Source organism: Sinocyclocheilus rhinocerous, unplaced genomic scaffold (assembly GCF_001515625.1).
Source record: "Sinocyclocheilus rhinocerous isolate Xijiao unplaced genomic scaffold, SAMN03320098_v1.1 scaffold567, whole genome shotgun sequence".
Classification (NCBI taxonomy): domain Eukaryota; kingdom Metazoa; phylum Chordata; class Actinopteri; order Cypriniformes; family Cyprinidae; genus Sinocyclocheilus; species Sinocyclocheilus rhinocerous.
The window spans coordinates 854,190-867,931 of record NW_015649134.1 but is presented as its reverse complement, the minus strand read 5'-3'; the positions used below and the strand labels follow the sequence as shown (position 1 = coordinate 867,931).

At 37.4% G+C, this 13,742-nt stretch overlaps 1 protein-coding gene and 1 long non-coding RNA gene across 5 annotated transcripts in view; one reads left to right on the top strand and one right to left on the bottom strand.

The window, feature by feature from the left end:
* LOC107710286 (UTP6 small subunit processome component) overlaps positions 1-3,595 on the top strand; it is a 7,927-nt gene extending 4,332 nt beyond the window's left edge. For all 4 annotated transcript variants that reach the window (XM_016515021.1, XM_016515020.1, XM_016515018.1 and 1 more), the window contains 9 exons: positions 674-849; positions 949-1,028; positions 1,212-1,289; positions 1,415-1,594; positions 2,341-2,421; positions 2,655-2,764; positions 2,913-2,979; positions 3,083-3,155; positions 3,256-3,595. In XM_016515021.1, coding sequence (XP_016370507.1) covers positions 674-849; positions 949-1,028; positions 1,212-1,289; positions 1,415-1,594; positions 2,341-2,421; positions 2,655-2,764; positions 2,913-2,979; positions 3,083-3,155; positions 3,256-3,410 — 1,000 coding nt within the window. In that variant the 3' untranslated portion in view covers positions 3,411-3,595. The remainder of the gene's footprint in view (positions 1-673; positions 850-948; positions 1,029-1,211; positions 1,290-1,414; positions 1,595-2,340; positions 2,422-2,654; positions 2,765-2,912; positions 2,980-3,082; positions 3,156-3,255) is intronic.
* A 1,027-nt stretch (positions 3,596-4,622) lies between these two features.
* On the bottom strand, positions 4,623-7,460 carry LOC107710287 (uncharacterized). The gene is made up of 2 exons (XR_001636580.1): positions 7,305-7,460; positions 4,623-5,184 (listed from the first exon to the last, which is right to left on the bottom strand). It is a non-coding gene; the product is annotated as an uncharacterized LOC107710287 (long non-coding RNA).
* Between the last annotated feature and the right edge of the window lie 6,282 nt (positions 7,461-13,742).

Below are 13,742 nucleotides of genomic sequence, written 5' to 3'. Positions count from 1 at the left end.
GTTTTCCTTTGCTAAAGTACGGAAACTTTGCTTCCTTTGCTCCTGTTAACAAACGTTGGTTTTCACGAGCCTCACCGGCGCATGCACAACACTGAACTCATACGTCATCCGCCCGGAGCTGCTTCCGTGTACAACAGTGAGTGCAAGCTACATTAAAGTGATTATTACATTTTGAATATGGATATTTTCTTACAAAAACGCATCGATTCGCTACAGAAGGCCTTTGTTCACCCACCGGAGCCGTGAGACACTTAAAAAAAAAAATAATAATAATTTTTATGGATGGGCACATTTAAATTAAGTGCTTTTGGACTGATGCATGCAACACCCGCTGAGTGCCATTAAACAGCTTGAAAGATCAAAGACAATTTTTAATATAACCCCGACTGGATTCGTCTGAAAGAAGAAAGTCACATACACCTAGGATGACTTGAGGGCAAGTAATTTATGGGCTAATTTTCATTTTTGGGTGAACTAACCCTTTAATGACAGAATTTTCATTTCTGGGTGAACTATCCCTTTAATTAGAGGTTGACTGATTTATTATTTTTGCTGAATAAAAATGCTGTAGGAGCTATTGTAAATGAACAAATTAACGCTGAAACTAGCATTGGGGAAAATCCATTTACAGGAAGTCCTGAAAAGGTGATGTTTAAATACTGTTTGTGTTCAGACTGCAGAGTCAGTATGTCGATGACTGCATGATGTGGGATTTCATGTCGAAGCGTGAGCTGGATGCTGCTGGGGCTCCAGAGCTCCAGTCTGCGAAAGGAAAAGCTTCTGATACAGACCGCAGAGAAGAACGCTGCTGTGTCGTTTATGAAGAGGCTCTAAAGAGCCTTAATACAGGTATGATGTAACACTAGGATTCAGTGGTGGAATATGATTGGATTCTCATGGTTCTAGCTGTATGTAATTTGCCTACATATGTGTAATTTATTTTTGTAGAGGCCATGTGGACATGTTATGTCACATTCTGTCTTGAGAGATATAAGCGGAAGACAAATGTCAATGAACTCAAGGAAAAGGTAATAAACCTGTTTTTGTTTTTTTTTATTGGGGTGTTGCAGTGTTCATGATAATCTTGATCAGAATAACATGGACTTGCTGTATTTGGGAAGTTTGATTTATTATATTAAACCATATTTACTTTTTTTTTTTTTTTATCTAATTGCGATTGACACACATTGTGTGCCTGTTCACTTTTTCAGAGAAAGGAACGATTACTCCGAGTCTTACAGAGTGCTCATGATGCCAAGCTTTTGCAAGAGTCATTCTACAAGAACTGGGTAATGTTCACTCTTAACATTGGAATCTCACTGCAAAACCTCCTGCTTGCACACCTTATGCAGCACTTGGTTAAAATGGTGCTGCAGGTATAATGTAGGCCACTTTCTATCTCCTCAAAAAACAGCTACAGGTCCTGCTGTCGTCAGGGGATACAGTATCTGCTACTCAGATCGCCATTACAGCCACCCAGTGCTTCAGCCAATCAGTTGAGATGTGGAGCTTCAGCCTCCAGACATTGGTCCAGCTGGAGAGCACAGAGGCGGGACATCTATTCCAGGAAGCCCTGAAACATGTGAATCCCAAGGTAGCGGTTGTACCACAGCTGCCTCTAAGTGGGACATCTTCTAACAGCAGATTTGCCCTAATTAGTCCACTTGAACAAATGAACTACTTCTGAATGCTTTTCTTAAAAAAAATATTTTTTAATAATAATTGGATAACAGTACTATAGTTACATTTTATCCAAAGCGACTTAACATTGCTTTTAAGACATACGGTTTATCAGTAAATGCATTCCCTGAGAATTGAACTCCAGACCTTGGTGTTGCTAACATCATGCTCTACTGCTTGAGCTACAGGAATTCCTACATATAATTGTAGTTAAGTGATAAGAGTCATCCTCTGCTACTCTAACTCGGTTCTGTCCTCAGCGCTCTTTCGTAAACCAGCTAGTGAAAAATAGCCGTGTTTGCGGGATTATGAAGCCTGTAGTTACGTAACCCTGCATAGAGGCCGTTATCCAAGCACATGGGAACATAATGCTATAGAGTGATATCCGCATGCACAATTATCCGGTTTCATTTCTCATTCGTCCTTTTTATATTTGTGTTTTTCCCCCCAAACAATATGGTTCTGTCAGTTTCTTGCAAAATTAGAGATATAAAGGGAGAAAAGTGAGGGAACCCATTACTAATGAAATGTAATATAATACGATGTGGTCCAGAAAATCCTTGTAGCAGTAGTGCAAATGCTCTTATTTTCATGAATTATATTATCAGAAGTTTGAACCCAATGATATATTTAATAATCAGTCTATAATATGTTCTACAGGAAAGTCTGCCATTATGGCAGCTGCAGGCTGATTGGTGCATGACCTCACAGAGACCTGAGGACACGGAGACCTTTTTTCAGGTGGGACATGACTTAAAAATATGTTTGCACTAAAACTCATCCAAGACCAATTGATGATGGTGGATAAAAAGGCATTCAGATCATTTTTGACTTTTTTTTTTTTTTTTTTTTTTTTACTTTATTTTGAAAATTCCATAATGTTTAATTTGATTACATAAGTTTTAATTCTAATGTAGTCCACAGTGTTAATGTATATCATGTAATAAAAATTGCTCCTGATCCTGTACTTGCAGAAAGGGCTTCTGTCCCTAGTACCTGCAGTGTCATCTGCCATGAAGGAAAAATACCTTGAATGGTCCTATAAAACTGGTGGTTACAAAAGGGCTAGAAAAACGTTCACAAGGTACACATTTCCAAATCCTGAAATGTTATTTTCAGTTTTAATTTTAAATACTAGTTTTTCAATGTGGTTTTAGACTTTCGGGACTCCACTGTATATCTAGAAATTAGGCATAAGCAATTTAAAAACAACCTCTTCTCTTGGATTTCAGCTTGCATGAACACAGACCCTTCACTAAGGCATTCTTCATGAAGATGATTGAGATTGAGAAAGAGCAGGTAAAGGTGATGTAGCACCTGTCAGGTGTCTAAAATATCTAGTAACCAGCAGACATGTGTATGAACACATACAATGTATTACTGATTTGTATTATTCTCCCAGGAGACACCAAAGATGAGTAACCTGAGAGACTACTATGAGCGCGCGCTTCGTGAGTTTGGTTGCTCAGATGAAGGTGAGTCTGATTCAGTGCTTTTAGCCTTTGAAGAGGCAACTCTCTTTCATACTTTGAGTAGTATATTTCACTGATCAACCAAAATAATTTGCTGTTTTAGATCTCTGGATGGACTACATCAAGGAAGAGTTGGGAAGGCACGGAAACCCAGAGAACTGTGGGAAGCTCCACTGGAGGGCTGTTAAGACCCTGGAGGGTGAAAATGTTGAGCGTTTTACCACGCAGTACACACTTCTGCAGACCGGGCACGTGTAAAACCAGCATAAATCTTCAGTGTGTTTTCTGTATTGTTCAAATATGGACCACAAATTGGCTTCAGTGATTTCTCTTTGAAAAGCCCAATTCCTGTGTTGCAGTCTGTAAAGGGGAAAAATGAAGTTCATTTCCTGATCCTTCTGAATTTTTTCAAACATGGTGATGCATAGACATTTGTGCTTTTCTGTTGTTCCAGTAATAAACATTTTATGACATGAAATTGTCTTAATGTTAAAGAAATGCTTTACACTGTATGTTAACAGATCCTGACTTGGACCAGCACACTAAGTAAAACAAAAGTTCGATATAAACATGCAACCGTAGAGAAATGCTGAAGTAGGTAGCATCAATACGAAGTCAGAATACTCTCGACTTTTCTTTTGCATTATAAAGCTAGTCATTCATTTTGCCATCACAGTTTCCTGATCCTTCTGAATTTTTTCAAACATGGTGATGCATAGACATTTGTGCTTTTCTGTTGTTCCAGTAATAAACATTTTATGACATGAAATTGTCTTAATGTTAAAGAAATGCTTTACACTGTATGTTAACAGATCCTGACTTGCACCAGCACACTAAGTAAAACAAAAGTTCGATATAAACATGCAACCGTAGAGAAATGCTGAAGTAGGTAAGCATCAATACGAAGTCAGAATACTCTCGACTTTTCTTTTGCATTATAAAGCTAGTCATTCATTTTGCCATCACAGAACAGGTGTTTTGTTTTTATTTATTTTTTTGCCCCAGGAAAAAAACGTTTCTAAGGAAACATGGTAAAAGTAAAAATTCTAACCTATAAATCACAATGGTGCGTTAACCGATGTCACATTTTTAACATGAAATAAAAGTTTGACACTTACATGTAGTAATAGTTAATACACTGATAACATTGTCAAGTTAACTACATCAGATATCTTTAGTGATTAAGGACACTTCAAGTTCTCTATCAAGTTGTAAAAACAAGAATTTAATCGCAGTCATTGATGCCTTTCATTAACCATGGAGTTAAGAAATAAGCTGTATGAGATGTCATAGGTTAACAATAAATAAATTACATTATGCTTAGTCATTGGCAACTTGAATGTTTTGTTAGAAGTAACCAAGACACACAAGCTGACTCCACTGACAATAGCAGCAAACCGGTTGAAAAGCCTGCTGATCCAGTGGTTGTTTTGTGTTTGTTCGGCTGTCTCCAAGCTTGTGTAAAAAACTGGGGGCAGGTAGCATCTCTGAATCCTTTCGTCTGTGGTAGCCATATTTTTAATTAAGAGACACGCTTATTTTGGTTTACCAGATTACACTGAATCACATCAACTCTGATAATACAGTAGGGAAATTTCAACAGAATTAGAAACTAATAAAGTTTAGTAACCAATTAGGTGAAAGGCATGTTAAAATTCCTTTAAAATGAACTGAACATTGCTTGACATCAACATGGTTCCAAAATTTCCTCTGATGTCACTGATGTAGCCTTGCACACAAAAAATGGCTGAAATTTTGGGTCAGTGCTTCCTTAGCAGAATGTAGGTGAAGAGGGCCACAAGTCCAGCAGACAGCAGGCCAATGACACACTGGTGGATGGTTATAGCACTCTCCAGTGAGTGAATGCGTTCTTCCATGGCACTGGTGTGAATGTAGTCATAGATTGAGGCCCCGATGCTCCACACCACCCAGACTGCATCCACCAACGCCTTCATTGTGGGAGACACCATTCAGTGTGTGGCTGCCCCACAGTGTGGGATCCTCACAGCAGCCCTCACTCACCCCACCCCCACTATGGGACAGAGAATAGAATTGGTACAGCATGCCAAAAGCCTGAGGAGCAAATAGTATTGACAGAAGACAGTAAAAGCTTGACCAGCATGACCTTTTGTTATTTTTTTTGTTTTGTTTTTTTGTTTAATTATATTAGAAAACACCTGGGGCATGGTCAAATTAAAATACACTCTCAAACTAAAGTAGCAACACTGTCTGGGTATAATGTACATACTTTATACATTTAATGTTCTATGCACCCTCTATTGTAATATTTCTTAATATAATATCTTGTTTGGTTCTACAACAAATTCTACAGCATGTTAAAGGGATAGTTCTCCAAAAATTTAATTTCTGTTATCATTTAGTCACCGTCAAGATGTTCCGAAACATTTTCTTTCTTCTGCAGAACATAGAAGACATAGAAATGTCTCAGTATTTATGTATGCATTAATTAATTAAGTTTATTATTATTATTGTGTCCATACATTGGAAGTCAATGGCCACCAAACTTTTTGGTCACCAACATTCTTCTAAATATATTATTTTGTGTTCCACAATAGAAAACATGTCATACAGGTGTGGAACAATGACAAAATTGATATTTTTTTGTGAACTATACCTTTAATTTCAAGTGAAAAGCATTTCACTGCCATCGCATTGAGCATGTGACCAAAAAATGTTGAATAAACTCTAAATAAAGTTCTGCTTGAACATATGTGTGGTTGTACAGTTATGCATCACAAAAGAACAACACTGAACCGATTCCTCACACTAAACTAAGGGCACTTTATTCCTATCTACACTTTGATGATGACTCTCTGGAATGAGACCACTTAGTAAAATGTCATTAAATGAGCAATAGTTGACAACAAGCTCCTGTTTCACTCTTAGTTTTTGGAGAATTTGCATAATTATGCAATATGTATTTCCTATTATGGAACAAACAACACACAGAACAAGTGTGCAGGCATCTTCACTATCCCGTGGTGACTACAGTAATACCTTTATTATTCAAAATGGAAAATAATCAAAACAATGCAGGCGTTTGTATGAAGAATTACTCACAGGACGCTCTGGGGCTTTCATTCAAACTAAAAGAGATGCTGTTTTATATTATAACGTCTTTGCTTGTAATGATCGCGTCAAAAAGCCAACAGCAAGCACTTATCCATCTGCGCCACTGGAGCTGATGATTTACAGCCACTCTTAACTAAATGTAAATAGACACTCCGGAGTTTTTATTCCATAGTAAGGGCAATTCATACAATACATTTAAACTGAGCTACTTTAATACCATCTCCGAACTTTCTACCACGACTCTGCTGTTCTTCGGCTGGTTCTTCCTGTATATGTTGATTCACAGATGTCTCTTCCAGTCAGCGGAGAGTAATCCCAAACCAATGGCGCTGTCTCAAACTATACCTACCTCTTCCGGTTTGTCTGATTTGTCGTTGTGTTTTCTGACTTGTTAATTTGTTTGTCTGATTTGTCGTTGTGTTTTCGACTTTGTCATTGTGTTTTCTTACTTGTTATAATGTTTTGTGAATTGTTGTTGTGCTTTCTGAATTGTTATTTTGTTTTTTAGACTAGCATTTGCGTTTGTAATTTGTTATTTTGTTTTCAGAATTGTGATTTGTTTTGCACTTCTCTGCCACCGTATAATAGTGACGTTTTTTGTTACTGCATTGACCAGTCGGTCTGCCCACCTGACAGAACGAGCCCAGATACAACTCACAGCCCCTTATGTTTACATGTGTAATATAAGCATGACATCCTTCACAACAACAGCAACAGTGTGACATTAATTGCACAATTAGTTAGTTAAGCACAATGCAAAAGCCTGTGCCACTGCCGACTCAATCATCAAGTTAAAAAGGCCACGAGGAACTGTACAACAACTTTGCACTGATTTACAGGCCATTACTGCTCAGCTCACTAGGCCCATCATAGGGGTAAAAGCATCATCCGTGCTGAATAAAATGCACTATGTGTGAGTTAGTATCAGACGGTTTTTGAAAGAAGCAAGATCACAGCATTTAGGGAATGATGAGAGAGAGGCGTCAGAGAGATGAAAACAATCTTCAGCTGACATCCCTTCTCGCACAAACAGCGTGATGAACAATGATGAACACTCACCAAAGGATCGCCGATGTTAGCTGGATAACGAATGCAATGTGGATGATCATTCCTACAGTTGAATATTTTGTGAAAATATACTGGGCCGTATGACAGAAATCCTCTACCCTCCGCCGCGAGCCCGAAGCGGCTGCCGTAATGACGACATTGCAAAGGGCGTGTCTTCCATTGAGAAGCGATGTCAGTTTTTATATATAACTTGTGAACAAAACGACAAATCTCTTTAATATAATCTGGGGGAAACATCAACAACAGAGAACACGAAAAAAAAAATTTACAAACACAATATTGGTATTTAATTTGGCTTTTAAAATGTTTTTGTTCATATGCTTTTATGTTCTTTTTATTTTTTGTTCTATATAGGCCCGTAATACTTACCTATGCAACTACAGTCGTGGAAAAAGTAGAACAATACCAATATTTACGAACGGTAACTTTTCATATTAATGTGTCACCACAGGGGGCCGCTCCACACTGCAATGAGAGCCTTTAGAATTAATCCCAGATAATTGAAGAAAAAATCATACATTTACAGTCTGTTGCCTAATGAAAGGATACTTTCAGTTTTCATCAGAGGCCTATAAAAACAGAAATAAATATTAATTAAATTTTTTAAATGGTGTTACACAGACATTAAATGACACTTAACAGACTTTAGAGGCGACATAAATTGAATAATAATGGATTCTTTTAATTATATATTAAGTAAAAACACTAAACAAAACGTGTTAATATATTTAATTCATTGTTTTAATTTTTATAAAATGCCACTAAGTCAGTAAGTGTTTTGATACCACATAAAGGACATGGTTTATTATGGCAGGACCAGTGCATTTATCATCGGTTCTACATGAGGATCTTGAAATAGCCTGGCTATGCAGTCACATCAACGATCCTATTTTGGGAGGTCCCGGGCGCGGACACACACGTCCTACTACGATGAAGTATTGGCTTATGAATATTAATTACGTCGAGTGACGTCTACCCGGTAGGTCAAACCATCAGGCGGTTTAACTAAAGATTAAAAATGAATTAGGGTACGTGAATGGACACTCCTGGAGGGTTACTAAGCAACGTCAGCCTGGCTTAATTAATATTCATAAGCTAAGCCTTCACCATAGTAGTTTTCTGATTCTAGTCCCAGACACAATTCATTTCGCATGTGGTCGAAGGAACCAGTCGGTGGCGCTTTAGCGCAACATGTACAAATATGATATGTCTACAACAGCCAGATGGATAATTCATTAATAACGAGCACATGGGGTCGCTCTGGCTAAAACAGCATAACGTCACATGGAGAATTTCAAAAGGCTTGCGCATTAACGAGGCTCATTGTTCCACCGCGTAATATTGACTTTTTCCCTTCGTCCACTTTTGCGCAAAGGGAGAGTGTTGTAAGCGGTCCCTGTGGATATACTGTGTCTTCATGAGGAGTTGAGCGCAAATAAGGGGGCGGGTGATGATAATGTGTGAAGAGTGGCAGCAACTTCTCACTGCACGGCAACATTTTCCGTTCTTCTTCAGGCGATATGCCCATTCTTTCTAAAGAAGCTCCAAGGAGGAAGGCTGCTGGACATGGTGAAAATGACAGGTAAAAAGTGAGACCCTGGTGGTTGGATAGGCTCGCGGGCTCTTCACCGGACGTGTCGTGTCGTTATTTCTCATGTTATAGGCGCTGGGATGATCGTGTTTCCGAGATATGCCGATGGTCTATTGCAAATGTCATAGATTAACACAGACTAACACACTTTTAACGCACGATCACGCAACCTGAAGCAGAATTCAGCAACAATTGAGAGTGTGTCAGAGGCTGGGTCTTTGCGGGCAAGGTGAGTTTTCCTTTTATTCAACTGGCCTACAAAGTCCCAGTTTTCGGCCCATGTGACCATCTCTGTCAATTGACCGTGCTGAATATGTGTGTGTGTGTGTGTGTGTGTGTGTGTGTGGTGGAGTTTATCTCCAGTATCTAGGCTATAATAATAAAGAACTGAAACAGAACGCAATAAAATAGAATAGGCTACTTAAAGATTCTGTTCTATTCTGTGATAATGGGATGGTTGAAAACATAAAAATGGTTAAATTTCCGTTCTTCACACTTTTTTAAAACTTTCTTAAACCTATCATTTTTATGATTTAAATGTAGAATTATTTATGTACTTAAAAATATTTTATATATGAGATCTTCCTAATGTTGTATAAAGCAAATCTGCAGGACCGGGCAGTTTTAGCAATGTGGTCTGAGAAATTCAGCTTATCATCAATCACTCCAGGGTTGTTTTTGTATGGAATGCCAATCCTGCCATAATTAGAAATAAAGAAAGAAAGAAATGTAAAAAAGCAAAAATAAATAATTGATTGGCATTCCGTATTTTTGAAGGAGTTATGGTTGATGAGCCTAACTGGATGGTGAAATTCTGATAAAGTGATGGGTTTGTTGAAACCACAAGCAGTTCTGTCTTCGCCAGGTTGAGTTGAAGGTGATGGTCCGTCATCCAACAAGAAATATCTGTTATATTTTATATAGTATATAGTTATATTTATGTTATGTTTAGTTATATTTTTCAGTATAAAACCTAGATAGGCGTCATATTATTATTATTCTTTTTTCTTTTTTACTTTTGTTATTCTTTTTTCTTTTTTTTAAATGTAGAACTGTTTGTGAATATTGAAGTGGTATATTAAAAATATTTTTTTACAATCAAAATGTAGAAAATATCTAAAATAATAAAAGAAAATAATAAAATATTTAATTTGCTATATTTCACCTTAGCACCTAAAATAGGGATTAAAAGCGTGCATTTAAAAATACCCATAATACGATCGCAATATACAGGTTAAAAAATACATTTGTTTTACGAATTATTTCACAAAAACAATTTCATATTTACTTATTTTCACATTTACCAATGATTAGCAAGTCGTTACCGTTTTACCAGACCGTTTCTCAGGAGTTTGCATTAAGCACCTGCTTTGACTTCAATTAATATTATAATATTTTATTTGCATAATTTGATTATAACAAGCAGGGCACACAAAGTTTTGTACTGTGAAAAATCTGCCTGAATGATCAAGAGGTGCTTGTAATTTGTAAATGGCTGTTGCTGTAAACCGCTGAAAATTTAAAAAAAAAACAGTTTATAATTTGAAATCATTTAGTCATTTAATGCATTCTAATAATAAGGGTCTGACATTATGGTTTGCCCTTGTTCAGGGAGAGGAGGGATTTTATAGTCCACACTGACCATTACTTTAGGCTTTAGTTTTAATCTTTAGAACCATGGTATAAACCTTAAACATTTCTTGAAAAGCTGGCAGATCCCGGAAAAAGAGACTGTGAATAAGTCAGCAAGAAAAGTGAGGGACTTTTAGGGGCAGCTGTGTTATACTGACCCAGTCATAATGCCCCTAAAAATCCTTATTGCTCTTGCAATGCTCAGCGATTAACTGCTCTTAAATCAGTCCTAACATAACCGCTCCCACAGGATCTGCAATATAGTGATTAGATCCAAAATGTGCTTTCCTTTTGGACATCATCCTTTAGAGAACAGTGTTTATAGAATCTGAGGTTTGTTACTACAATTGGTTACGTTTCAGGTACTAAAAATGTTCCCATAAAATCCAGATCCCAATGCTTGTGATCTGTTGCGCGTTCAAATCAGTAACTCTTAGGTCAAATATATCTGCTTCTCTCATTCACGGTGCATTTTGACATCTTGGCATAGGGCCATCCGTTGTCTCCCGGGCAAGCAGTGAGGGGAATTTTTGATGTGAATGGGGAAATACCAGTGGCGTTGCTCAGAATGTATGTTCATTTCTAACCGATTGTTCTCCTGCTGTTAGTTTCATACAGGTAGAGAAAGAGAATGAGAATGACAGGTAGAAAGTAGTGGCAGCGTAACTGAAACAGAAATAGTGAAAGAAGTAAAGGGTGGGAAAGAAAGAAAAGAGACAAGGCAGCATGGTTGGAGCAAGAGAAACAAAGCTAGCTGATGACTCAGGCTCATACGCTTCATATGTCGGGAGGGAGGGAGGGATGGAGTGGAGGATGAGGAAGGGAGGGAGGGAGAAATGACTCATCAGAGCATGTGGAATCTCATATGGCTATCACAGGATCGAGGTTCTCTCTTCCTCTTCGCTGCTGCCTGCCTGTTCATGACTCTGTCTGAGGTAAGTGAAGACTGCCCACTCTGTCTGTCTCCAGCAACAACCTGCGTCCTCAGGGAAAGCAAATTGCAGTGCACAATGATCCTCGAGAGCTGCTGGCCTTTCAGAGAGACTGGCAAGAAAAACACAACTTTTGAACGTCTTTGGATAAGACCATTTTGGATGGGCTGAAGTAGAACTGCATATGTTTTTACATGTCATCTATGAACTGTAGAGCAAGGCCCCCCTACATACAGTGGTCCCAAAAATTATTTGGCCATAGAATGTGTAATTGAATGTATGACAAAATTACTTGACCTTTTCTCTGAACCATTTTCACAATTTTTGCAATGACTATTAAGCAACTGCTGTCCGAGTGATTGGCTGCATCCAAAATCCTAGGCAGCTGACTTGTTGCCTCTGCCTTATCGACTTTGTAGGCAGTGTTTGTGTGCAAATGTACCTAATGAAACTGATTTTGGACGGGCTTCTGATGCAGCATAATGGTCCAATGATCTACAACAAAACAGGGTGATAACTAAGCCAAAAACTCGATTACTACAATACTAATTTCTTGCTAGAAATTCAATCAAAAGTTGAAAAAGTTGTTCAGAAACACACAATAACAGCAACTTTCAGATGCCATTTTATTATTTTTTTAGCTCAGCTGTCACAAATGCGACCAGGGTAGTGGGATTTCATAGGCAGTGAAGGATGTGACACGATCATAGGTTTCGGACAAGCATTGTGTCATTCGTATGCTGCCTGCGGAGTCAACATTTTTCAACTTTTCGATGCAACCATTGCTTGTGGATAAATGAAATAGGGTTAACACAAGTGTAGCATAACTACAGGTGTAGTTCATCACATTATGAACATGTTCCACAAAGTTTTTCAACCAGAGCAATATTATGTGTATTTTCAACATTATATCTATTGTTTTATCATTTGAGAAAACTTACTGAAATGTGTTGCTGAAAAGTATGCTTGATCTGTATTTTGTAATTCCACTTGGGTTGATATTGCAATTATAAAATGCAAAGACATTTATACATGTTTAGGGGCTACTGTGTGTATATATACACTACCAGTCAAAAGTTTGGAATAAGTTTTTTGTTTTCATGTTTTTGAAAGAAGTCTCTTATGCTCACCAAGGCTGACTTATAAAATACTGTGAAATATTATTACAATTTAAAACTGTTTTCTATTTTAAAATAGAAAATGCTGGAAAAGCTGAATTTTCAGAAACCATTTCTCCAGTATTCAGTGTCACATAGTCCTTCAGAAATCGTCCTAATATGCTGATTTGGTGCGCTAGAAACATTCATATCAATTTTGAAAAACATGATACACTTTCAGTTAAAAGATTGGGGATAGTAAGAAAAAGAAAATAAATCAAATAGATCTAAAGTGACAGTAAAGACATATATAATGGTACAAAAGATTTATGTTTCAAATAAATGCTGTTCTTTTATCATGGTTTCCATAAAAATATTAAGCAGCAAAACATTGACATTGATAGTAAGAATCATTATTAATAATTGAGCACCAATAATAAGTCATAATAACGTAGCACCAAATCAGCATATTAGAATGATTTCTAAAGGATCATGTGACACTGAAGACTAAAGTAATGGATGCAAAAAAAATTGCTTTGCCATCACAGGAATAAAGTATAATAAAAATTAGTTATTTTAAATTGTAATAATGTTTCACAATAATGTTTCATCACATAAATGCAGTCTTGTTGAGCATAAGCGACTTCATTCAAAAACATTTAAAAAAAAAACGTAATAATTACTGGTACTGTATATATGTTTATAATATGCAGTCATCTGCCAAGTGAAAATGCAAGTAGCCTTGATTAAAACTGTTTCTGCTCTCACGTTTGTAAAGGTAACACCACACGTTCAGTATACAGGTGAATCTCAGGGAGGTTGATGAGTCACCACTGGAACAGGACACACCCTATTAAAAAGTGTCAACTCCAAACATCTCCTTGGGTTCCGCAGTCATGTGGGTGTGGGATAAAAAAAAAAGCTGGTCCGCATACAACAACCGAGAGACAATGTGCAAACAAAATGTAGAAAGACAGCAGCAACCACCCCCACCCCCAACTCTCCTTGGTCCCCTCCAGGCTAAACTTACCCGACCTGATTTCTGCAGCCACCTTCCAATATAAAAGTTGTTAAACGCATAGTTGAACAACCAGAGCAAATAAGAGGTCAGTGCTAGCTGTATCCTTGTAAAGGGTGGGGAGGTATTATTTATATAAATAATATGTGCATTCTCTTT